The sequence below is a fragment of the Lygodium microphyllum genome, chromosome 3 (genome assembly GCF_053477565.2).
Source record: "Lygodium microphyllum isolate KBCC chromosome 3, Lygodium_microphyllum_v1.1.10, whole genome shotgun sequence".
NCBI lineage: Eukaryota > Viridiplantae > Streptophyta > Polypodiopsida > Schizaeales > Lygodiaceae > Lygodium > Lygodium microphyllum.
The window spans coordinates 119,526,714-119,552,329 of record NC_141137.1 but is presented as its reverse complement, the minus strand read 5'-3'; the positions used below and the strand labels follow the sequence as shown (position 1 = coordinate 119,552,329).

General features: G+C 42.1%; 1 protein-coding gene across 1 annotated transcript; it reads right to left on the bottom strand.

Moving 5' to 3' along the window:
- Nucleotides 1-3,739: 3,739 nt before the first annotated feature.
- LOC148038815 (TOM1-like protein 1) lies at nt 3,740-18,295 on the bottom strand. The gene is made up of 3 exons (XM_087674689.1): nt 17,685-18,295; nt 4,742-5,023; nt 3,740-4,478 (listed from the first exon to the last, which is right to left on the bottom strand). Exons 1-3 carry the CDS (start codon nt 18,249-18,251, stop codon nt 4,200-4,202), a joined length of 1,128 nt encoding a protein of 375 aa, XP_087530815.1. The 5' UTR covers nt 18,252-18,295; the 3' UTR covers nt 3,740-4,199.
- Nucleotides 18,296-25,616: the final 7,321 nt, after the last annotated feature.

Sequence of the window (25,616 nt, the reverse complement as noted above, 5' to 3'; positions counted from 1 at the left end):
GAACACCTAGTACACAAGTTGAGGAAAAGCCTTCATGGTCTTAAGCAAACACTAATGAATTGTATCATAATTTTGATGCATTTATTATGTCGCTCATAGTCTTACTCCCGCAATGATATGGATCCATGTCTCTACACAAAGAAGCCTCGTTATAGCAACCTTATTATCTTGATACTTTATGTGGATAATATGTTGATAGCTGGTAGAACTCATGATAAGTTGGATGCTTTGAAAAAACTTAGTTGAACAAGAGCTTTGAGATAAAGAGCATGGAACAGGCCTCACATATTCTTGGGATGCACATCACGTGTGATCGCTCTCAAGGGCTCCTTTAATTGTCATAGAAGTACATATAAAAAAGCCTTGAGCACTTTCATATGGAAGATGTTAAGCCTATTGGCTATCCTTTACCTTCCCATGTGAAGGTCGGGCAAGTAGATCCCAATCGAATGAGCAAAAGACCAAGATGGCTAATACCCCTTATACATCCACATTGGGAAGCTTAATGTATGTCATGATAGCTACTTGCCTTAACATCGCATTTGCAATGGGAGTTGTGGCACCCTATATAGCTACACCTGACCGGCAACATTGGGACATTGTGGAGGGTATCATGAGGTACCTAAAATACACTATAGATATGAGCATTTACTATGGTGGTCAAGATACTACAATCGTGAAATACATTGACTCCGACTATGCAGGACATCCAAATAGTAGAAAATCCACCTCTAGGTATGTCTTCACTTTTACTGGAGGTGTTGTTTCTTAGATGTCCAAGGTAAAAAAATGCACAACCTTATCTACTACTAAGGTAGAGTTTGTTGCAGCCATTGACGCTTGCAAGGAGGCCCTATGGTTAGGCTATCAAACCTTGATATTATTACTCCTACACTACATTCAGATTCTATGAGTGCTATTCACTTGGCTAGGAATCCAGTCTTCCATGCGAAGACAAAGCACATTGAGATGTGTTATCACTTCATCAAGGAGGTGGTAGAGAACAAGTTTATTGAGCTTGTCAACCCAATATCTCAATTGACAAGAATCTTACAGATCTACTTGTTAAAAGTCTCTCATCAAAATGTTTTGCATTCCTTAGGAAGATGATGGGCGTAGGATAAGATAACGTCTATTCCTCACCTTATTCTACTTTATATACATTTGTACTTTATCACTTTTTCTTATTCTCTCCTCAATAGAGGCACATTTACCTTTAAGTGGAAGGTTATAGGGGGTAAACGCATGTGCCTATGCAATCATGTATTTACTTCACACACTGTGACCGCACACCTATACACTGTAGGTGGTGAGCCCCCATCATTATCACTTTGTTCTTTATTCTTTCAATTACTATTGAATAAGGGAAGGCCAGTCACGTATTGTAATTGTTAGAGTTCCCACATACAATGTCTCTCTCTCTCTTGCTCTCTTGCTCCATCTACCATAGCTCTTGCTTTCCTTTTACTTACGCTTGTGTGCTTCCACTTGGGCTCTACCTTTCAACCTTGCCAACATGAGCAACAACAATGTGGTAAGTATAGATAAGTGTGTTTCCTACATTATATCGAGTCTTTAGATTTGTACGAGCATGTGAGCCAACTAGGTGAAACATATTGGTGAGTTTGTAGATCAAAATCCTTGAATTAATGAGGATGTATCCAATGGTCCCGACATCAAGCCCATAGTATAACAAGTCCAAACACCTTTGAGAAACCCCAAATCTAACTCATGAATATTTAAAAAAGAAAAAAGCCAACCTCCTTTTTCTCAAGCACATGCTTACAAACCACAAAGCTAAAGTAAACACACATAAACATATAGATCCAAACATAATAGCAAACTTGACCTCCACTAGTGTTACAATTCCCTTAGGATTGCTACTCAAATAAAACCCACTTTTGTGGAGAGCCTTCAAATCTTGGTTAGATGAAAAAAAGCTACAGCAATTGAGGAGCAAGAAAAAGCTTATCAACCTAGCATCCCAATGTCAAACCTAGCACTTGGCATGCACCCCAAATCCTTTGAGAGTCAATATCTTTTAGGAAGAAGTTAATAGATAGATTGTGTTGCCAATCCTGGCCCCAAGTGATATCACAAGAAGAGGGCTCATTAACACAGGAGCCAAGTGTTAGCAATGTTAGTCTCATACTTGAGGCTTGGAAATATCTACCAATAGAGGTTGCACATTTAAACCCAACTAAAGCCAACTGCCAAAAAACTAAATCCTTTGGAGCTTTAGAGGTTTAGCCAATCAACATTGCTAGGGTGAGATTCTTAGTCACTTTTGATGTCATGAAAGGTGCTAAACTATGACCTTGTGCTCAAAAGACCATGAATGCTTAAGACATGATTGATTGAAGGTTGGGCCAATGATCTAAGCTTTTTGGCAACATGACAAAGGGAATATGCATAGAAGGAATAGCTCTTTCAACCTCGATATCATATAAATGATGCTTCAAGGACTTGACTATAAGCAATCCACAATAAGCTACCTGAATAAGTTTATCCTCGATTTCAAATATGGAAAGGATTGGATGTAGATCTTGGCCACTCTCTAAATTTACCACAACTAACAATAGGTTGAGTAGAGGAAAATCCTTGGCATGGACACCTATCCATCGCGTTACAATTAGACTCGTGCTTAGAAATTGAAAAACAAATGCAAGAATGTGCCCTTGTTAATGACAAATGCAAATCAAGAAATTGATGTTAGAGCAATTCAACTAATAGAACTTGACCATGAGGATGAGCGTACAATACTATTGCTTACCTTAAGCTTTAATTGATTGCAAGGAAAGGACACATGTAAAGCATAGACCCTAATCAAACAACCCAAGCTTGTGCCAACCAATGCCAATACCAACCCATATGGGGGTAAGCCTTAGTCATGGTTGGGAGAGAGCAAGATTATGATGGCCCTGATTACATTGTTTAAGATCAATAGCAAGGACAGCGACAAAGACATACATACATGGAAAATTTGCTTGATGGTCATCTAGCTTGCCAAGTTCTTGAGATTGGGTGGGGAATGCATTCTATAAGACAATGAACCTTATCTCTATATAAGCAGGCTCTTGAAAGCAATGATGGGGCTAATTGAACCACTTTTCTGTCAAGTCTCTTTTCTTTTTCTTTTGAAGTACAAGTATCAATAAAAAGAGATACAGCAGCTCTCAGGTTAGATCTTCAACTTACTCAGCTTGCTCTCGAAAACAGTAGCTATTCAAGTTCTATCCCTCTTCCCAGCTTTGGCAATGTCACATGATTGAATCAAAATTTTCCTCTCCTACCTAACAAGTTGCTTCGATTGCCCTGACTGTCTTATGATGGACTATGGTATTCCTATGATCCTGATTGTCTATGGCAACAGTCCCCCTTATGGCCTGCCACACCATACAGAGGTGAGGTTCATCCTCCCTTTGCATCCAATAAGGGTAAAGGTGCCCGCATCGTATTGGCGGTGGTCCTGTTATGACACCAGCATCCTGATATTTCAGGCACCACCAATTGAAATTGCATCCTAAAGAATAATATTGAGATGATGGATAGCTTTGGAACAGCACAGCTGAATTTCTTCCTGCGTGGAAAGAATCTGAACATCAACCAACATCCAACTCCACATTATATTATGTTTTTTCATATCTGTATGGCCGGTGTTGAATGGCTCACCGATCTGCCACTACATAGAGAGTAACAAGAATGCACTACTACATTTTGAGCCAGTTAGGCCTGCATGAAAAAAAGCTGAAATCGCCAAGTACATTAGAGCAGATAAATTTACAATTGTGCAACATTCTCTCTTTCTTATCTTGCAACGTAAATGAATGCAAGACACACATAGAGGGAAACTATAGGAAAAAGGAAACAAATGTCTGGGAGTTTGACTCAATGATGTGCAACTAAGCATGAGAACATTTTTGTTCATGGCTGCTTGATTACAAAGCTTGACCTGCGCTGCTTGAACTTTCTTGTAATATTTTGTTATAGGACCAATCAGAAACCCAACCTTCTTCAAAATAAGAACAAGAATTTATTCAAAAAGCACGCCACTTCTGCAAACAAACAAGCAGAGGGCTGCCATGCCCAAGAACAAACAGTTTATACAGAAGTCCCTCCTGAACAGCCCAAACAATACCCACCAGAATCTCCCCACAGAACTTTCACACTTCCAACACATTGCTTTCTTTTATAATTGTCTACTCATTTGAGTTTGAAGTGGTGCTGTTAACACAGGCTTCAGAACCAGCAAACGAATGAGAATCACTGATCGTGGTTGGGGATAACGAAGGCCAATTGCTGTTTGCCAATAAAGATTCTTTCATCTCTTCATACTTGGAAAGAGCCTTTTGAAGCTCATCATTCACATTCAATGCTTCAAAGAGTAATAGCTCATTATCACCAGCCTGTTCAACAATTCTTTGCACGACGCATTGAGATTGATAGCACTGCTCCACTAGTGCCAGCGTAAGCTCATCCTGCGAGAAGTAAATCATATAATTTTTAAAAATAGAATCCACCAAAAGTTCAAAACAATAACACTTACCATCTTCACAAAGTTTGCATATGAGAATATCATATATCTCTACAAGCAAAATCCTATTTATTGCCTCCACTTATGGAGTTCAGATATAGTAATGGCCATTTGCACCAGAAAAAGAAGTTTTGCATTCAATAACAATTTAAACAATAAAAGCTACAGAATGAATGCTGGTATGTTACATGGTGATATGTAGCATACCTGAAGAGCTTCATGCTGTGGAGAAGATGTCAGCACCGTCATAAGGAGGTCTACACAGTTCCGAGCAGTACCAAATAAATCCATCGTTTGTGCAGTACCCAACACATCAAATATATCTGGAGGAAAATCTAAATCTTCATGTCTACCAATTAGCTTTTCATTAGACTGTCGCCATGCATGATTAGTTTCAGTAGGCACTATACAGGACTTCGGAGGAGTAAATATAGGAGCCATGCTTTCTGAATCTCGCAAGGGAAACCTTACTCCCCTTGACCTCAAACTCTATACACAATCACAGTTTAAAGCCAAGTTATAAATTTTTGGTTGTAAGACCTTGATTCACTGAAAAAGCCAGCTTGTTAGGCATTTTACATGGTGTTGACCAAAGCAGAGAGAGCCATTTTCTATTTTTCTCAATCTCTTTTCTACTAACTAATTCATCCATATAACCAGATGAGAGAGAGAGAGAGAGAGAAAGAGAGAGAGAGTTTTTTACCGGACCGCTAGGGGGGGGGGATATACAGACCTTCACGGGACTTCAAGTAATAACCTGTCAAGAGGCACAAAAAGGCACAGCGGAATGGCACACAAGATATATCAATAAGGAATCTTTGTATTCATGATATCGAAAGATACAACATTGAGGCACATCTCAGGACTACACCCTTGTGACGCCGCACATGTGAGGGTTCACCACTAAGTATAGGGAATCTCATGTAGAGTGGAAACCAAGCTAAGCTTAGAGTCACTACTACTCCCTATATAGGTGTTTCTCACTCCTACTGAAACCAATCTATGACTCACATAAAGTGGTAGTCCCTTCAATCAATACCTGGTCTTTTCACATACACACACAAACAAAGACCTCACTCAACACTAGATTGACCCCGAAGTCCAATGCCCCTTTCAGTATTTCTTTATCAATCAAAAGATGGAAAGTTACCAAAAAAAAAAAAAGTTCCAAAGTACAAAGCCTATGAACAATTGACTTTCATCTTTTCTTAGTAAATTTCAGCTGCATAAAGACAATACAGCATATCCAGAACAACATCCCAAGTAGGAAAACACTTTCTGTGACCATAACTCAATAATTCAAGTGTAGAATTGCAATCTACAGAACTCTGTATTTACTATTTTTCACCTGTTTCTTGACCTGTTCTCTGCCTTATTCCATTCCAGATCTGTTCCATACCACTTGGACTACAAACCCTTTGACCCTGGCATCGTTCCAGCAGTAAAACAGTACAACAAACAGCACTAAATCAGAGCTGAAAACACTTTTCTTGTGTAGCATATTCATCACTTTCTTTAGTTCCTGCATTGGAGAAGCAATCAGCTGCTCTTGAACCTGGACAGTGAGGCTCTTGCCTCAGCAAAAGAGCAAAGAAAACACAAAACTGTACATTCGATTGAATCAGTTCATCATGCCGAGCATTTCCTCTAAGAATAGAGAGAGTGTTGACCAGAGGGAGCAAGCTCTACCTCCATACATGAGTCAGAGACGAAGCAATACTCTCCATAGCTGATGTACTTGCAGCAATCTGCCCTCAACCCAAAAAAAAATTCACACTCAGATCTGCCCCTCCTGCTGCTCTCTCTCTTTTGGGAATTTGTGCCCAAATTGTGACACATGACATACACGTAACAATTTTCCCATTTAAACCTTCCGATCTAAAATTCTCCATGATCGGTGCAAAATTTGACCTCGGCACACCAAAGAATTAATCCTCATGCAAAAACGAAGATAATGATGCGAACATATTCTGGGGTCCAAAAATATTAACTCCCTAAATTTTAGGGATGGTGACCCCTACATTCCTCAAGTTGTTCTAAGCAACTTTTATCATTGCAACCACATCAAAAAGTGTAATGTGGCTCAATTACGGTGACTTTTATTTCGTAGGCATTCTCACATGTGCATCTTTTGTCTTGGTCAAGCTCGTTGTCCTGCATTATCTCTAGTGGCTAAGCACACAATCCCAAACACTGGCATTCTATTCTTTAGTACCCATTCAATCCGGTCCCAAGGCTCGAACAAACCATTAATCCAATTTGTCCCAATGGCTACCTCTTCTGGCCATGCAAAGATCCTGGCTTAATCCAAGAGAACTCTGGGAATAAAAAGCAATAGCAACTAAAGAAAAGAAAAATAAAATATTTACAAAAGTAAATAAGCAAAGCAACCGCAAAAAGTATCACCACCTGGTGATACCTATGCCATGGTATAGCTACAAAGCCCATACCCTTACACTCACCCCCGCTTAATGGATTGCTGCCCTCAGCAATCTAAGGGTGGTTTCTTGACTCTTTCCAAGGTCTTAACACAACTTATGCTATCAAGCTGATCAGTGTCTGTCAATCTACGACTCACTCATTAGCAGGGTCTTAACGTAGCCTTTATTATCAAGCCGTTCAGTGTCTGCCGCACTATGACTTGGAAGTCTTAACATAGCTTATCTTATCAAGCTGGCCAGGGTCTACCCATCTAGACTTAGTTGTTTTATTGTTTTTTCATTCCAGTCCACCCTCAACTTAATTACATTTGAGAAGTAGAGACTTCATAGTCCTAACTGGAGGTTGGCTTGGCACTTATGGCTTTGCATACCAAGCTTTGTAGGCACGATCCCAAGTTATCGCATTGTTGGGGTCAAGGCATGGTGGCACGGTTGTCACTATGTTGTGCCATGCCTTAAGGAAGGCAGTCCATTGAGTTGCTCCTTGCGTCGGTTCTCCCTTTCTTCATGCCATCGCCTTGGGCCTTGGAAACTTGGGTCTCTTGGTTCGTTTGCCAAGACGCTTTGCCCTCATCACCGAGTCAAGCACTTGAGTTGTTTCTTTGGCCTCTTTGCTTTCTTGCTTGCTTTGTACTTAGACAAGCTGGTTGGTTCAGCTTACCTTCTCACACGGAAGATGCGGTCTTGGCACATGGCATCTCTTTGGCTCTTCTTAGCCTCATTTGGAGTTGAGGTTCTTGGCGGGGGATAGACTAAGTCGTCACACTTAGATCGGATTTTGGTTTGTAGAAATAGAGGTATCCTTGAACTTCTTGGGGTGATGCCCATATGTGTGGTGCTTGGTGTGTTACGGATCCATAGGATCGGGATGACAACTCCTTGCAATGCTTGTGGCCTAAATGCCAAGATCTCAATCTTTGTTGGCATTGAGTATAGTCCCAATGCGTTCCATAGTCCAAAGACATTCACCTTAAGAGTGAGTTGGAGAGTTCTCCAAGGCTCAACTAGTAAGGTTCCCTTCCATGGCACTAAGTTACCTTGATTTGACTATATTGCGAGCACTCCCTCATGCCCTCCCTTCTTTAAGGCTTTGTCCTCTGACTCCTATCCAAGCTCATAAGTGTTTGGCTCTTCAGGCTCAAAGGTGTAGCCAATGACTCCATTGCTGAAGTGCATTTGGTTCCTAATTTGATCCGCTTTGGCTGGGATAGGATGTGGCCTTGGATCAAAAGCTAGGGTTGCTTCGTCCTTAGCCACGAGTTCAGTTTGGGGGATTTTGGAGGCATCTTCATTGTCATCTCTCATCTTGACTCTAATGGCCTGCCTCTGTTTCTTGGCGTTTGGTTTCGCCGCCTTCTTCGTCTCATTCTCCTTCTTTTCCTTCTCTATCTTTTGCTCTTCTTCTTTCTTCTTGTTTTCTATATTTTCTTCTTTGGCCTTTCTCCTTTGATCTATCTTTTCTTGCTCTCCTTGCTCTATTCTATCTTCTTCCTTTGACTTCCTAGCTCTCCATACTTGTTCTTTCAACTTGCTTTCTTCATCTTTTCCTTCTTGCTCAATCTTTTTCCTAATTTTCTTCTTGTTTTCTTCTACTTGTTTTAACTTTTCTCCTATCATGGTCTAGCTTCTCTTCTTCTTCTAGCTTCTTCCTAGCTAAGACTACTTGTTCTTCTATCTCTTTTCTTCTATTTTCTTGTCTCATCTTTTCCTTGATCTTTTTTATGGCTCCATCTAACAAATCTCTTTCTTCTTCTTTCCTATCATCTTCTTCTATCTCATCTCATATTTTCATGATTCTCTCCTTCAACTCTTTTCCTAGCCTATCATCATTGAATTGTGAGGGTTTGGTTAATTCTTGTTGGGGTTGAGGTTGTCGGAGTCAAGGTGTTTCAAAATCTGGGCTAAGCACATCCGCCCCCTCTTCTTCTTTCTTCTATTCTAATTCCTCTCTCCTTTCTTTTTCTTCACCCATATCATCACCTAAAGTAGAAGTGTTGATTCCATGTAGCAATGGCCTAACCCAGGTGTTTTTGCCTTTCCATTCTCATCTTCTAACTCTATCTCTTCATCTACTTCTTCATCTTCTTCTTCATCAAAGTCATCCCGTGCCTCACAAGTGGAAGCCAACCTAGCCCCACCCTCAATCTCAATGGATGGAGGTGTTCCAAGATCAGGATCAAGCTCATCCTTCCCCTTCTCTTCTTCTAACACTGGTTCTTCAACCAACTAGGCCACAACTTGTAGGTGCAGTGGTTCATCCCTCTAACATGTCCACCTTGCTTCCTCCTCTTTTCTATATCCTAACTCCATCATAATATTTTCTACCTTTGAACTCACATCCATTTTCCATCCTTCTCCCTTTACATAATATTCCATCATTTCTTCCTTTTCTAGAACTTCTTCAGTTTGGCATTCTTCAGGATAGAAATAGTCAGTGTAGAGGTATTCTCCTTCTGGGTGGTAATCGATGGGAAAATCTTCAAGGTGGCAGTATCCATCTCCTTTAGGGGGGTATTCGTTGTCGAAGTATTGGTCTTCAGGGTAGCTTTCTGGGTAGTAGTCTTCCGAGTAGTAGTCGAGGTAGTAGCTATCAACTTCTTCTTGGGGGCGTGGTGTTCCAAGATCCAGTGTTGAGCTCATTTCTTCCTTTTCTAGAACTTCTTCAATTTGGCATTCTTTAGGATAGGAATAGTCAGTGTAGAGGTATTCTCCTTCTGGGTGGTAATCGATGGGAACATCTTCAAGGTGGCAGTATCCATCTCCTTCAGGGGGGTATTCGTTGTCGAAGTATTGGTCTTGAGGGTAGCTTTCTGGGTAGTAGTCTTCCGAGTAGTAGTCGAGGTAGTAGCTGTCAACTTCTTCTTGGGGGCGTGGTGTTCCAAGATCCAGTGTTGAGCTCATCCTTCCCCTTTCCTTCAACTTCCTCTTCATCTGACCATATTTCTTCGTCTTCTTTCACCTGTTTCTGCTTTTCTTGGCTCTTTGGTTCTTCTTTGGTTGGCTTCGCTCCATTCTTCAACTCTTGGACTCTTTCACCCTACATCTGCTTCAAGTATGGTTCGGCCCTCTCTTTGGCTTCTTCAGATCCAAAAGCAATCTCCCAATCCTACCTCAACATGATTTTCTCTTGTAACTCCATATCGAGGTCTCGGGCCATCTTCACTTGCCACAATCTGGCTCTCTCTCGCACCATGATCAACTAGTAGTCAATCTCTTCTAGGTCTTCATCCAACTCTTCAGCCTTCTCTTCGAGATCGCACAGCACATCTGCTCCTTATTGGGTCTTCCTTAGCATCTTGATGGTCTTCTTTGTTTACTCGATCATTTTGAGCCATATCTCTTTCTTCTTGTATGTGATTTTGAGCCAGTGACACAGCTCATCTTTCTCTTCAAAGTAAGTGTCCTACCACAGCCTCAGCTCTCTCCAAGTCATTTTTGAATGGTATGCCGCGCATCCCTATCATGCCACGGCTCCCTCTCAACTTTGTTGGCACATCAGGTTCTCTTCCGATTTTCAACAGAAAACTCGCCCGAGAGGGCGTCGCACTGTGTTGTATCGGTATCGTCGCGTCGTGTTGCACAATGTGTTATGGTAGGATCTCCTCCCCGTCCATGAGCTTGCTCCCCTCTCGAGCTAGTATGCTCCACGCTAGAGTTGCTCTATTACCAAGTGTTACGGACCTTCATGGGACTTCAAGTAATAACCTATCATGAGGCACAAAAAGGCACAACAAAATGGTACACGAGACATATCAATAAGGAATCTTTGTAGTCCTGATATCGAAAGATACAAAATTGGGGCACATCTCAAGACTACACCCTCCTAACGCTGCACATCTGAGGGTTCACAACTGAGTATAGGGAATCACATGTAGTGTGGAAACCAAGCTGAGCTCAGAGTCACTACTACTCCCTATATAGGTGTTTCTGGATCCTATGCCATGGTATAGCTACAAAGCCCATACCCTTACATGGGGGGTGTGTTGGGCATGTCAATGTGTGAGCTCATGTGTGTGCAATTTGAGATTTTGAAAAGTAATGACAACCACAAATATAGCTGGGCAAGGCATTCACATGTATCCACTATGTATTTTTGAAAAGCAATGGCAGTTGCAAATAAAGTTTAGCAGGGCATTTAAATCTAATGTTCTTCGAAATTTTAATAACAAAATTATTGACACAACAAAAACAACCACCGAATTTTAAAAATATTGGCCATGAAATCAGTCATAAACTGAAGCTCACACATGTAAAGAAGAAGTATAGTAAACACAGAGAAATGCCAAAAGTATGACAACACATAGAACAGGATTTTTAGAATGTTGAATAAATGAGTGAATGAGACTATGAATGATCCAATTAGGGCGCCTAGAACTTCCATGTCTCGAGGACTAGGGCAAAGGTGACTTAAGAATGGCGATCGAGGGGTGTCAAGATCCAGTCCACCAAGCTGGATGATGGGTCTGGCTTATTCACACTTGGCTGGATATTTTCTTTGTGATGGCATTACTATCTTCTTTTATAAAGACACCTCCCTCAGCTCACTAGAGAGCCATTTTGTGCATTGTGTCAATTTACATGAGACTCTATCCTATGGGATCATGTACAAATAGGAAGCCACTCTTTCTAGATGGAGTGACTCCGATTGGGCAAGTGATGTGGATTCAAGATGATGCACTACAAGTTATGCTTTCTTGCTTGGATCAGGATCTATCTCGTGAAGCAATAAGAAGCAGCCTACTATGGCACTATCTTCTACAAAGACTGAATATTGTGCCCTTTGTTCCACAGCTATGGAGGCAATTAGGCTTTGCCAGATATTGACAGAGATTGGCTTTTTGCAAATGAGTCCCACTCAATTGTCCGTGGATAACCAGAGTGCCTTAGCTTTGGTCAATAACCCCATGTTTCATGCTCACACGAAGCACGTATAGGTTCAATATCATTATGTACAGAAGCAAATTGAGGATTCCGAGTTAGGGGTGGTCTATTAGCCTGTCTTGGCCAGTTGGTCAGCTCCTAGGTGTAGGCAGTCGGCCCATTTTATGGGCAAGTTGGACATTATGGGGCAATCGGCCAGTTTTAGGCCAGGTCCGCCAATTTTGAGGCTTGGGGGCTATATATAGCAGCCCCCCCATCAATCCCTAACACTGTCTTGCAGATTTTCTTCCTTCACTTTCTGCTTTCTCTCTCTCTCTCTCTATGTTCGTGTTTCTTCTTCCATTGCGCACTCTCACATGGTATCAAAGCCTACCTGAGAGCACGGAGGAGAGATTCCATTGTAAACGAGGACTTTAGGAGCTCTAACTTGTCTATCACTTGTTTTGACGGAGAAGGTAGTTCATTCTAGAGCACTCAGTTTATTACATTTCTGTGCATTTTCTCCTCTAGTCGGGATTTTATGTGCATTTTTTGGGGCAGTTTCTGCATTCTTCAGCTTGCCTCACCTGTCGAACATTGTCCACCCTTTCTCTCACATGGTCGACTATCCTACAATAGAAAATGTGTCAAATCTCTTCATAAAGTCTTTGCCCAAGACTTCTATGCTTCATCACATACGTTTGTTGGGTCTTCAGACTTTCCCAAGATCTAAGAGGGGGTGTTAGTCTGCCTATTTTAGTCTCTCGCTTTGTCATCTCCTAGTTGCAAGCTCCATTAGAATCTAACAGAGACATAGGAGCTTTTCCTGAGTTTTGTGTGCATTTCTTTGCATCCTTTTCCCCATGCACATTTTACTATGCATTTTTTAGGTTTGTCAAGCATTTTAAAGCCTGTGCTACCTTGCCAGTCATTTCCAACCCTTGCCAATTTGCAACTACTCTAGGACTACCACATCAACATTTCGCAATCTTTATTGCAGTCAGCCTAGCCAAGTGTAGATCGGCCAAATCAGCTCAACTAGTTTTGGAGGTTTTCGCACCTGGCTGGGCAGATCACTCTCTTTTGCAAGTTGCTCGTACACACTCTGACTCCAATACTCCTCTCCATCTCTGGTGCTACCATAGTCTTCACCCTAATCCCGTACCCTCATTGATGCTATGGGCTGCATGCAGGGACTCATTGGTCCATTCTCTCTCTCCTGTATTCAACATTCATTTCAGATTTAGTGTAGTTTATCACTTCACTCTCTCTTCTCTTCTTGCTCTCTCTCTCTTTCCCTCTCTCTCTCTTTCCCTCTCTCTCTCTATGTTCATGATTCTCTTCCATTGCATACTCTCACAGAGCTTTGGCATGCGTGTGTAGCATATGTTTATGTGCCTAAAGAGCTTTGTGGGAATGTAGATGATAAGAAACTTAAATGTATTTTTGTTGGATACACAGTTCAAAGAATAAAGGCTATCGTTTGTATGATCCTCACACTCACAAGAGTTTTGTCAACAAAGATGTTATTTTTGCTGAAAAATGTAGCTCATTCTCATGATCAATTTGAAATGCCAACCACCTATGAGAATGATGATGTCTTTAAGGGGCTTTTGCCACTTGCATTGGTATTCGTGCTTGCTATAAATTCAAAAATAGATGTGCTACAGCAAGTTGTTGCTCCACCTACTCTAGATTAGGTTGATCATTTTTACCTCCAATAGTGGAGCAAGCAATTGAGCAAGAAAGGGATGTTGTAAATGCAGCAAAAGCAGTCCCTAGATGGCTGTTACAAACTCTCTAGGAGAGTAAAATTGATGCTCCTCCGCCACTAGAAAGGTGCTAGATAGACTGCTCATGATGCAAGGGGTGTTGAGCTAAATTACCATTAGCTTTCATTAAACAGCCCCAAAACTCAACTCAATTGAATTTTAACCATTATTTTACACCATGAGTAGTTCGAGAGAGTTTCAATGTCCCACATGTAAAGTTTAAGCCCTAATTTGGGAGGCCCCAAACTTTCTATAAATATTTAATAGACAACTTGCCCTCCCATTCAGCCCAATCTCGTTTTTAGAAGTTTCAGGTGCTCTAGCTTCGTTGCTCACACCCCATTCGTGGAGGACATCTCAGTTGAACCTACCTGACATTGTCTTCACCCATTTCCAGCCTATACCTCCCAGTCCATATCTTCTATTGCTTGCCAACGCTCCAAAGGCTATGTTTGCAGCTCGCAGCAGCTTTCTAGCCACATTTGCTGTACTACCAACATCCTCATCAGTTAGCAACTTAATCTAGAGGCTGCATTTGGCACCACACTCCTGCATTTACCTCTTCCCGATGCTTTCTTGCACGTCACCTCGCTACTGCTGCCTGCATTTGCTGGTTATCTCTCTCCTTTGCTTGTCTAACATTGTTCCAATATCCACACTAATGCGTTCACTATTGCGAGACGCCTTCAAAGGCTACCTTGCTGCATTTCAGGATACATCGGAGTACAGCACACTCTCCAGCTCATTATCTCTACCTCAATCTGAGACACAAGAGTTCGGGTTACAACATTCATTCATTGCATAGTGTGTTTGCTACATGAACATTATATTATATAGATTCATTCATTTCAGACTCTTCATTACGTTCGTTGTCTCTGAATTACCATAACCCTAACTATGTTCTATTCAATTTGTGCTTTGTCGTACAATTGTATTTGTATTTCTGCATTAGGGTGTTTCTTTACATGGTATCAACGCTAGGATCTCTTTGAAGAAACCTAGGCCTAGGCCTTTGATCTGAAAGCCCTTCGCAAGAAGTAAGAACGACAGGACAAGATGACTTCGAACACATCACCACTTCATCTAAGTGTATTCTATTTAGATTTATTCATTTCACTATTAATTCTGTTTATTGTCTTTGAGTTACCCTAACCCTAACTACGTTCTATTATCAATTCGTGCTTTGTCATACGATTGTATTTGAGTTTCTATGTTAGGGCATTTCTTTACAACACATATGACCAGCAGGCTAAAGGCTCCAAAATGAAGCAACTGCAATAGTAGAACCCCAAAAGCTAGGTGATATCATGTATGGCCTACAAGGACAGCAAATGCAGGAGTCTACCACATGTGGATGATGATAACAACAGCTAGAGAGTGTTGAACAAGTGCTGAAGTAGTCATGGAAGTTAAAGGAGTTGATGGCAGCAACTAAATAATAAGTAGAGTGGGAGAGAAAAGGATGCAAATGGATCCGAGTGACCTAGCACACATGCTCTCTATTTATAGAGATCAAACCAACCAGAGTGTGTGGGTTTGCTTATGAGACATTGAAGCACATACTAAGCATGTAGTGCATTCGAGTTTTGGGGTTATCTAATGGCCTTAATGAAAGGTTTAATGCTAATGCACCTTCTTTACCTTGACCCCCTCTCTCTCTCTCTCTCTCTCTCTCTCTCTCTCTCTCTCTCTCGTTGAGCTAAAACACACTTTATAGCTAATTAGCATTCTTAAACAGCCCCAAAACACGCTTAACTAATGAAATATGCAAATTTGGTCCATGGTTCAAGAGAGTTTCAATGGTCCCCCAAAACCCTAATTTTTGGAACACCCCTCAACATCTATAAATAGACAAGTTCCCCACCATTCAATCTCATTTCTTTTGTGCAAGTTCTCACCCCTCTTGTGCAAATTTCAGCCAACAATCTTCATCCTCGTGGTGGTTCAACCTTTATGACAACTGCCATGCCTTCCACAGCTCCTCTAGTGCCTGGCACCTTCTTCCATAGTTGTCACCCACCGTCTGGCTCTCCTGCAACATTGGTCCGTCTACCATCGCCAGCCTACAGACTGCCTCCTCCTACCTACATTCAATACTCCATCAACCAGGCAACAAGTGGCAGCCCTCCCTCTTTATCAAGCGTAAATGTACAACTTGTGTTTTGTCATTTTCTCCACCTGGCAGCAGCCGGCAACCATCCCCATCCTATTGGTGGCTCCATCATTGCTGCATTCGTAGCTTTCTACTGCTACCCACTGCATGAGACATCATCCATTGCCGTCATCTCAGTCTTTTGACTATCTTGTGATCAACATTTGATGTTTTCCTCGCCTTCCGTCACTCCAACTAATGGTCATAGCACTTGGGATCCATCTCCAGTGGACGTCACTCTCCAACACTCCATTGCTCTGCCATTGGGCATTCTATACACTCTTACATTCATTTACAGCATTCATTCACTTCAAAGTTTCTTCTCTCTATGTTTGTCTCTGTGTTTTGAGTTTTAAGTTAAGTGTTTGCATTTAGGGTTTGAGTTTTGTTTGTCACTGTTTGAGTCTTTGTGTTTCAGTCTTGGTTGTCGTACATGTTGTGTTTCCTCAACGCAAACCCTAGCATCTCTCTCTCTCTCTCTCTCTCTCTCTCTCTCTCTCTCTCTCTCTCTCTCTCTCTCTCTCTCTCTCTCTCTCTCTCTCTCTCTCTCTCTCAAACGTAGGGTGCAATAATTAGTAAGTTCTCTAATTTTCAGCAATCAATGGCATCTTCTTCCCAAGATATCCAAGTTAGGTGGATGTAGTAAAAATCGATTGTGGTTTTAAAACTAGATCCTTCATGTATAATCCCGCATAGTCTTTGATCGGGCCCAATCCGAAGAGCTTTTAAGCGAAGTTTTACCATAATATCTAGAATTCAAGGATTATTCTATTGTTAGATACTCAAAACTATCTGTTTCACAATGTTCACACGCTTGCGGAATGAAGGTGCGATGAAGCAAATGCTAAGCCCAACTCCATTTGAGTCTTGCATATGATGCTTGTCTCAAGCTAATGGCTTCAAACCTCATGCTTTCGTTATCTTCTCATTTGTATTACAAAAGTTTCTATGTCTATTACTCTAGTTTATTAGCTTTTTTTCATGTGCTCAAGCATCAGTTGTACCATCAAGTGGTCTTATTACTTAATAAATGGAGCATCATTTTCATTTTACTAGTAAAAAATGGCCTTTAAAGTGATGCTTTTGAAGTTTCTTAGTATATTTGTCAAATGTTTATATCAAGTTAATAAGATCTAGTTTTTAATATCTCATTTCTAGAATGGGGTCTCCCCATTCTATAATTTTTGGTTACTATAATTTCTAGAGTTTGGCCTTCCCATTCTATGATTTTTGGTAGCTATGATATGGAGCAAGTAGTTGATGTACCTATGGTCAAAGTCTCAAATACTATCCTTGTTCTTATGGCCCATAATGATAAGTAAAATTTGGAGAAAGATGTCAATTGGTGGCACCTACATAGACTAGCAGAACAATGGTGCCTAATCCTCCACAATATACAAAAGTATGATCATGATCACAATGTGGACTCTATAAATACTAAAGAACATCTCAAAGATGGATTCCACATTGTGATATGATTATGTACTTAATTTTATGATGGCTCCAACATCTTGACCAATGACATCTTTGATATTAAAGACATTCCTCTAAACAAAAATACAATATAGTGATTCCTTAAAAGCTCCCTTAGATGTAGTCCTCAAAACTCTTGTAGATGGACCCCTACCTTGTCAACCATAGATGGAACCCTACCTTGTCAAGCAGGGGCTCCTTAATCTTTTTACCTTTATACTTCATGATAGCTTTTCACTGTGTAGGGGGTTTCCCAAACAGCTGTAAAAATACAAGTGCACACATGCACGAGTGTGAGTCCATGTGTCGAGAAACTGCCAATGGTATGATAATCCACAATGCCGATGGGGCAATGATTATAAACACATGATTATCACTGTTCAGAGCATTAAAAAATCAGCAAGGGAAAATTCGGAAAAGGAGTTTCTTGTTTTGAAGGTCAAAGACCATACCTTGTACGTCTCAACAAACTTGGGCAAGTGCCGAAGCTCATGAGAGGATTCACCCCAAGACTCTAACAGCTTGAGGGCCTTGTCTCTGTTAACTATGGGGGTATTAGGGTCATCTACAAGTTTGACCATGTCGTCCAAGACATCGTGGGAGGAGATCTCAAAGAACATTTTGTCGCAGTTCCTGACACAGGTCTCCATTAGGGTTAGGGCAAGAAGCTGCTGGTGAGGGTTCTTACTGGCCCTGATGCACCTCTTCAGAGCTTTCACTGCGTCCTCCCTGTTGGCCTTGTCCTGGTTGAGGAGATCGCAAAGCTCCATGCTCTTGGCCCAATCTTCTCCTTCCTCTGCTTCTGCTGCTGCTGCTTCTGCTTCTTCTTCCTCTTCTTCTCCTTGGCGCGTCAGCTCCTCCACCAGCTTGCCTGCCGGAGTAGACGGCACCTTGAAAAGCTCCTTCATCTTCTCGCTCACCGTCGCCATGCCCGTGTTCATGATCTTCCCCATCTCTGATCCCTGATGCTTGAGCCTGTCGCCAAGCATGCTGAGCTTCTCCTTCATGTTTTCTGCCATGGCTTCCGTTCTTCCCTGAAGCTCTTGCCGAAGTGATGATATCATAACGTCCTATTTAATACTTATTTTCTTATTGTCACGTGAGGCGCTGACTTGCCAGGCCGTGGGAGTCATGACTAGTAGTTACTAGTTAGTAGTCACACATTTTGACGGTCTAGTGTTCGTGAAAAATCTAGGTTTAATGTAAAGTGAATCGTAAAAATTCCAAATTTTCAAGAAGATGGTTTAAAATCTTGAACCTTTAAAAAAATGTTTTATAAATGAAAAACTACATGTAATTTGATTCAAAATCCTTTCAAGATTTTGAGTTAGATGTTTTTATATCTTGTAATGAAGGAGACCTAACTAATCTAACTAAGAGAGAGAAGAGAGAGAAAGATTGTAAAAGAAGGGAGGGAGGAGAGAGAAAGGGAGAAAAGAGAGAGAGAGGGAAGAGAGAAGGAAGAAAGAGAAGCTATGAAAGCTTGTGAAGGTAAAAAGAGAGATTCTTGATAATTTCATCATACCTCAGAATATCCTCTTACATCTTATATACCGTTAGTGTGACTGGTATGTTTCCATGCCATGTTTTCGTATCCTCCGCTCGTTACAAACCATCCCGTCTCATAGAGTTTTTGTCCTAAAAAACAAGGGACGAATCGGAAAAGAAAAAGTGGGAGCTGCAGAGTACTACTCTGCGCATGATACAATGGCAATAAGCAAGGGCGGTTGGACAGAGAAGAGAAATGGGGCGCCAAGGGTGTGAGGTATGGGAGACCATATGGGAGGGTCTCGCCCGCATTATAATCCACTATTTCATGATAGACAAGACCTTGGATGGGGTGGACAGCATATTGTCTCGTAGGGGTCTGCTGTAGGAAATCAACCATAACTTTGTGTAAAGAAAACTCCGAATGGGACAAGTGAGGTGTCGTTACGGAGCCCACAAGGTGTACTTTCAGCCCATGTGGATGAAGGGGGGCTGAAAATAATTTAGGACCAAAACTATTGTAGAACAGATGGATGTCCCCAAGTAACTAGTGTGCTATCGAAGATAGGATGGCTGGAAAAAAAACTGCCATAACTTCCTCTAGGAAACTCCGATTGAGGCAAATGAGGTGTCGTCGCGGACCCCTTGAGGTGTACTTTCAGTCCATGTATGGGAAGTGGGGCTGAAAATGTGTCAGGACCAAAACTAGTGCAAAAAAGTTGGCTGTCCAAAAGCAGACTGTAGCCCAAAACAGGGGTCAAGTGTGGTTAAGTTCCAGCCAATACGGCCTCCTTGAGGTGTGGAAACTCATCCAAGATAGAGGTCGGGCGCCAAGAAGCTTCCTCTATTGGTAGGCCTTGCCATTTGATCAAGTATTCATGAATAAAACGGGTACGGAGTTGCTTTTCACGCTGCCCAATGACCGCTTCGGGAATATACTAAATAAGGCCCTCCTCATCCATGGGGGATAGCTCCTCTACATAATCTTTGGGAGTGCCAATGAAGGGTTTCAATTGGCTCACATAGAAGACATTATGGATCTTAGTAGTAGGAGGGAGTTGGAGACAGCAGGTCAATTCCCCAACCTTCTTAATGATTGTGTAGGGCCCATAGTAGCGATGTGCCAACTTGTTGCAAAAACCATCCTTGAGTGTAGCATAACAGGACTTAAGGTTGAGTACATTGCAGCCACTAAGGCTTGCAAGAAGGCCCTATAGTTAGGTCGTTTGGCTATAGATCTTGGTATAACTATAACTCCTATCCTACATTCAAATTCGATGAGTGCCATTCAATTGTTTTATAATTCAATCTTCCGTGTAAAGACAAAGCACATTGAGGTAAGCTATCATTGCATCAAAGAGATGGTAGGGGATAAGTCCATTGACCTTGTCAAGATCCCTACGGATATGAATCCTATAAATCAACTCACTAAAAGTCTCCTAGTGGAACGGTATGTCTTCCTTGATAAAACTCTAGGAATGAGATTCCCAACACTTCAATTCACACAGTTTAAAGTAGATTATAAGAAGATGACATAAACAATTGATTGAAATGGACTCACAATCAAGTAGACTTTAGCAGATGCAAACAATGTAGTGACTATAGAAGTGATTGAACACACAAAGAGATAATGTATTGATTGACTATGATAAGTATAATGATAAGAAATATGAATCAGGTCTACTCACAATTCATCACTCTCTATCTCTCATATATAGTCTCTGATGTAATACAATGAGACTAGCTCAATATATATAGTAGTGAATCTGATAGAATACTATTCTACTTGAAATTTACATATTAGCAAATATTGATTCAGACTTATATAGATTAAGATCTCAACAATCCCAACATTCAAGACATGAATCATGACTAGAAGACATGACTCAATCCAATGATTGGACTTTTTCATATCTTTTCTCATGTATTTACTACACTTATAGTACCTGTACACCTATACACTATAGGTGGTGGATGCACATCATTGTCACTACATTATTTTTTCTTTCAATGACTAATGAATAAGGGAAGGTTAGTCACACATTGTGACTATTGGAGTTTCCACATCATGTGTCTCTCTTGCTTCATCCTCCATAGCTTGCACCTCCCTTGCTTCCACTTGCTTGTGCTTCCACTTGGGCTTTTTCCTTCAATTGTATCGGAGCACACATCAAGGAGCTTTGTTAACCCTCAGATGAACAAGGTGGAAAATCTGGAAAAGCTAAAGCAGAAGACAAAGGCCAAGGCAAAGTGAAACGGAAGACGAAGGCGCGCCAAGAAAAATCTAGAAACACAAGAAGCGCAGAAAAGTCCTAAATAAGGAAACAAGGTGCACAAGGAAAAGTGCAAGTCAATACTTTTGTAAAAGAGCGCAAGCGCATCATGGTTTAAGTTGTAAATGTAGATGGGCAGTGGAAAGGAAGCTAGAAAGATAGAAGGACAATGGGAAAAAGGGCCTAGGCCATGGTCGACCATGTAAAAAAGGGGATAAGGGGATGACCGCCCAAAAGGGATTTAGGGTTTTGTATATAAAGTTGAAAAGTGAATGAGAAGCTCATTCTTGTGTGTGGCCAAAAGTGGCTCTCCTCTTCTTCTTCTTCTTGCTTGCTTAAGCTTGTGCTTGAGAGAGGGAGTGTGAGAGTATGAGGAGTGAGTGTGTGAGGGTGAGGGACCGGGGAGGAGAAGCTCTCCATCTTCTCCTCTCTTCTTCTATTCTCTTCTCTTCTCTTGTCTTACTCGCGGCGATGGAGCTTGGAGTGTGGAGCTTGCTTGAAGCTTGCACTTGGATCATGGAGCTACCAGAGTGCGCGTGAGAGGAGGTAACTCGATCGGCATGGAGGTAAGCTCACTACACCCATAGATATGGAATGCTGAGACCCAACCAAGCACATCAACGGTTGACCTAGTCCAAGGTCCTGAGTTTTTGGGAGATGCGCCTTCACTGACCAAGAAAAAGAGGAGAAAACAGCGAAAACAACAACAGCTATAGGTGGTTGTGGACCCCAAGAACATCGAGACCAAGAGCGCTGGAGAGCTGAGGAATAAAGCATCGAGACCATCCACCAATGAACCCATTGATGTCTCTCCTAGTAGCGCTGAAACCTCGGACACATCCGTGTGCTCTGAAAAATCAAAGCAGCCGTTACCATCAATGGTTGCTTGCAATACTCAATCCACCGACAATAGAACTCGCATTGACCAATCAAGAGTAGATACAATGCTGTCACAACAGGGTGACAAATCTATACCAGTCACATCCAAGGAGAACCATGACACAATGACAAAGCCTCAGGAGAAACATGGAAACCCCAAGAGCATAAGAAATCCTAGGATTGACCAATCTTGCTCATCAGCCCCCAGCTATGCTAAAGCCTAGGAAAACTCCTAGAACCTTGCATGAGATAGCAACCGAGCAAGCCCTCGTTGAACATAGAAGTGTGCCAGAATGCTTAACCAAGTTGGATGCTAAACCCAAAGTGTTTGCACATGTCTATGTCCTGGCAGACATGGCCACATTCCCTAAAGAGCAGCTTGAAGGATACTTTCCATTTCCCTTATCCTGGGAAGAGCAAGAACATCTTGACAAGCACTATAACAGGCTCCTGTATGAACACATGTGACTCATCTCTGACGAGGAAGCTGACAAACTATGCTTAACTGTAACATTCAATGATGTGCTCTGCCAACCAAATCTCTTAGAGATAGAGCAACTAAAGTGACTATCAGAGGGTCAAAGTCAATTTGAACAATGTTGGTGTGAGAACCGCGTTGCAATGGCCGAACTAGGAGCCCAGATCATGACAGTCTCAAAGGAGCGATTGGCCAAATGGCGGTCTCAAAGAGACCCAACCTATGTGGCACCAACTTCCTTTCGAGTGTGCTGACTGCCATTCGGGGTAGGGACTTAGCTGAAACTAGCCAAGAGAACTCTCTGTCTAATAAGGTTCTCACTGAGGAGGAGTTACATGTTGCCAGTTGACTTGGACAAGGTTCCATGCTACTCGATGTTGCAAAATATCTATCAATATTGAGTAAGCTACCACGAGTACTAGATGCGTGTGCCATGCTCCAGTACAATCCGAAGTTCTACAATTGGCTTTTATCCTCGTGAAGTGACATGGATTCGTAGATATGTATATAAATAAACAATGACTTTTGTGACCCTATATAGATAATGTCAACACACACAAGCAATGATAGTCAAGCGCAGGGAGAAGAGTTGGGTTCAACAGGCTAAGCTCCTGAGGTCCTCCTCTCACCACACATTTAGAAGTTGTGTGACCATTCCTGCCTCCAGGTGAAGGGCATGCAACCCTCATCACCACCATAGGAAGCTCTGACCTACATCTATGAGGGTGTAGACATGGTACCGTCCCTTTCTATACACCTTTTCCCCTTTCCGGTCTATCCTTCCGAGGATGAGCCCTGCCCCACTCCATGACAACCAGTCCACACAACTTAGCATAAGCCAAGATCTGCTAATGGCTGGAGGCCAAAATGAACATCATCATAGGGGCCATCCCTCTACTACAAACACTGCATGCCTCACCTCTCTCCTCCTCGTCATGTGCGCTTGATAACCCACTGTATAATCCCTTCCATGCGAATAGTTTTATCCTGTCTCAAGGCCTAATCCTTGGTTCGCATTTTACAGGTCCCCCTACGGTAGCAGACATGGAGCACCCAGTGCAGCTGGCTTGCAAAGATGCTATCCGCCGTCGAAGGGAGCATACAGCACAAGCTCCTCCGCCTGGATGCTACGTAGGTAGCTCGAGACAAGCAAGAATTTGATGCATTGTTCAAAAGTATTTTGGAAATAGTTGCGGCCAGGGACTACACCATTCAGGTCCCAGGTGACATATTCCCCGACTAGCCTCATAGGAACCCCTCACCAGCACAACCTCAGTCGCCCGACCACCCAAACTCGCCCCGCCTCGTACAAATAGAGTAGCCCCATCTTGTATAAAATGCTTATCAAATGCTACATGGCAATGAATTTTTGTCTTTAGATGGTTAAGTGTTGACATGTTCCCCAATTGTACAAACTTTTCATATCTGTGTTTAATATATTTCACATCTTTAAGCAAAAGAAAAAGCTAATCAAGTGCAGGTGATAAGTATCTAAGCCAACACCATGGAATTCAGATAAATGATGCCTCCTTGCGTTGCGCTGGTTTATTCTAGTTGCGGCATATGCCGTGCATGTACTCTCATGAAGTGACAAGTGGATGCAGGTTGATGCAGGTCTTTGTGTGAAAGTGTTCAATGCCCAAGTCACCGCAAGTCCACCGACCCCACAAAGAGCCACATCAAAGCCACGCTGCTGAAAGCAAAGATCACCTGTGCGAGTGCCCACGTCGCATGGGCCAAAACATGATCTTAACCACTTCCTCTTTTTGGGTTACACTCTACGCCGGGCACTCATGGCAGCTGTTACCCCAATTGTAACAACATCGCACGTTTGAAAGAGGGTTGCAATATCTCAACTGTATCTCCCTTCTCAATGACTGCTTCTCTAACAACGAGGCTAGGGCACAATCACCACTGTAATATCCATTTCCTGAGCCTTCGAAGCTTGACATTTCCCAACCCATTGAAAGGCTGATAGCCTCAACATATTGCAATGGTTGTACTCAGGCAAGTCCAAAAAAAAAAAGAAACAAACAAACAAACAAACAAAAAAGCAAAGCAAAAGTAAAAGCACAAGAAAAAATAAATAGAAAAGGAAAAAAAAAAAAAAGAAGAAAAAGATACGAAGCACCCACGTTCATAGCACATCACCTAGGGGTCCTCAAATTAGGCACGTCCCTAGTCCCCTAGCCCTTTAGCATCACCCACAATTATTCAGGGCACATCAAGGGCAGGACATACTTAGGGAGCTTATCTCGCCTATGGTTAGACCTGTTACCCTGACTCATTCGCACAATTCCCTCTTGCACTCTGCCTTAATACCATTGCAATCAATTGTGGTAAGCACCGCACGAATGGCCATGAAAAGTACACCGTCCTCATCAAGCAAGTCCAATAGCTCCCAACTACCGAAAGTGCGGTGTCCTTGTGTTCAATTAGGCTACGCTGAGCAACCACAACACAAAGGATGTCTCATACACCTTCACGTGTACTTCTTCTCAACATGGACAACTTTGCTTCATCCACACATTGTTACGAGAAATCAGTCCACGGTCTTCTAACTACGTAATATCTAAGTATGCACGAGCACTCACATAATATCTGCACCAAAGTATATACACAGTTTGGGTCCTCAAGTGTAGGACAATGCTCTCAGCTTGCTTAGAGTTCGACCTATCTCCCAAACTAATTGAGCTATTTCTTATGCACGATAGAGAAGACTAGCACTACCCCTAGGGAGAGACCACCTATGAGAGGTTTTCAATTGCAGGTATTGAAGACTCCAACGAAAGTGTCGTTCGCTCTTCATCGACACTCAACTCTGAATTCCTATCCTTTATCATCCTACAAGCCTGCCAAGAATCTTCATGTGCAGAATCCCCAACAAACCGCCACTTGTACTCCATCAGTGCAATCCCCACAAAGAACAGCCCTACCACCAACTCCTATAGCCCTACCACCTGCCACCTAGGCCACCAATGTGTCCCCAATGACCTTCCTCCCCACCACTACCAACACTCCTCCATGGCAACCACAGACGTCCTTGCCACCCACATCTTTGGTACATGCTAAAGCCTGCTATCTACGACGGTGAGTGCCATGGGACTGGCACTCGTCTAGGAGGGGGTAATGTTAACCCTTAGACGAACAAGGTGGAAAATCTGGAAAAGCTAAAGCAAAAGACAAAGGCCAAGGCAAAGTGAAACGGAAGATGAAGGCATGCCAAGAAAAATCTAGAAACACAAGAAGCGCAGAAAAGTCCTAAA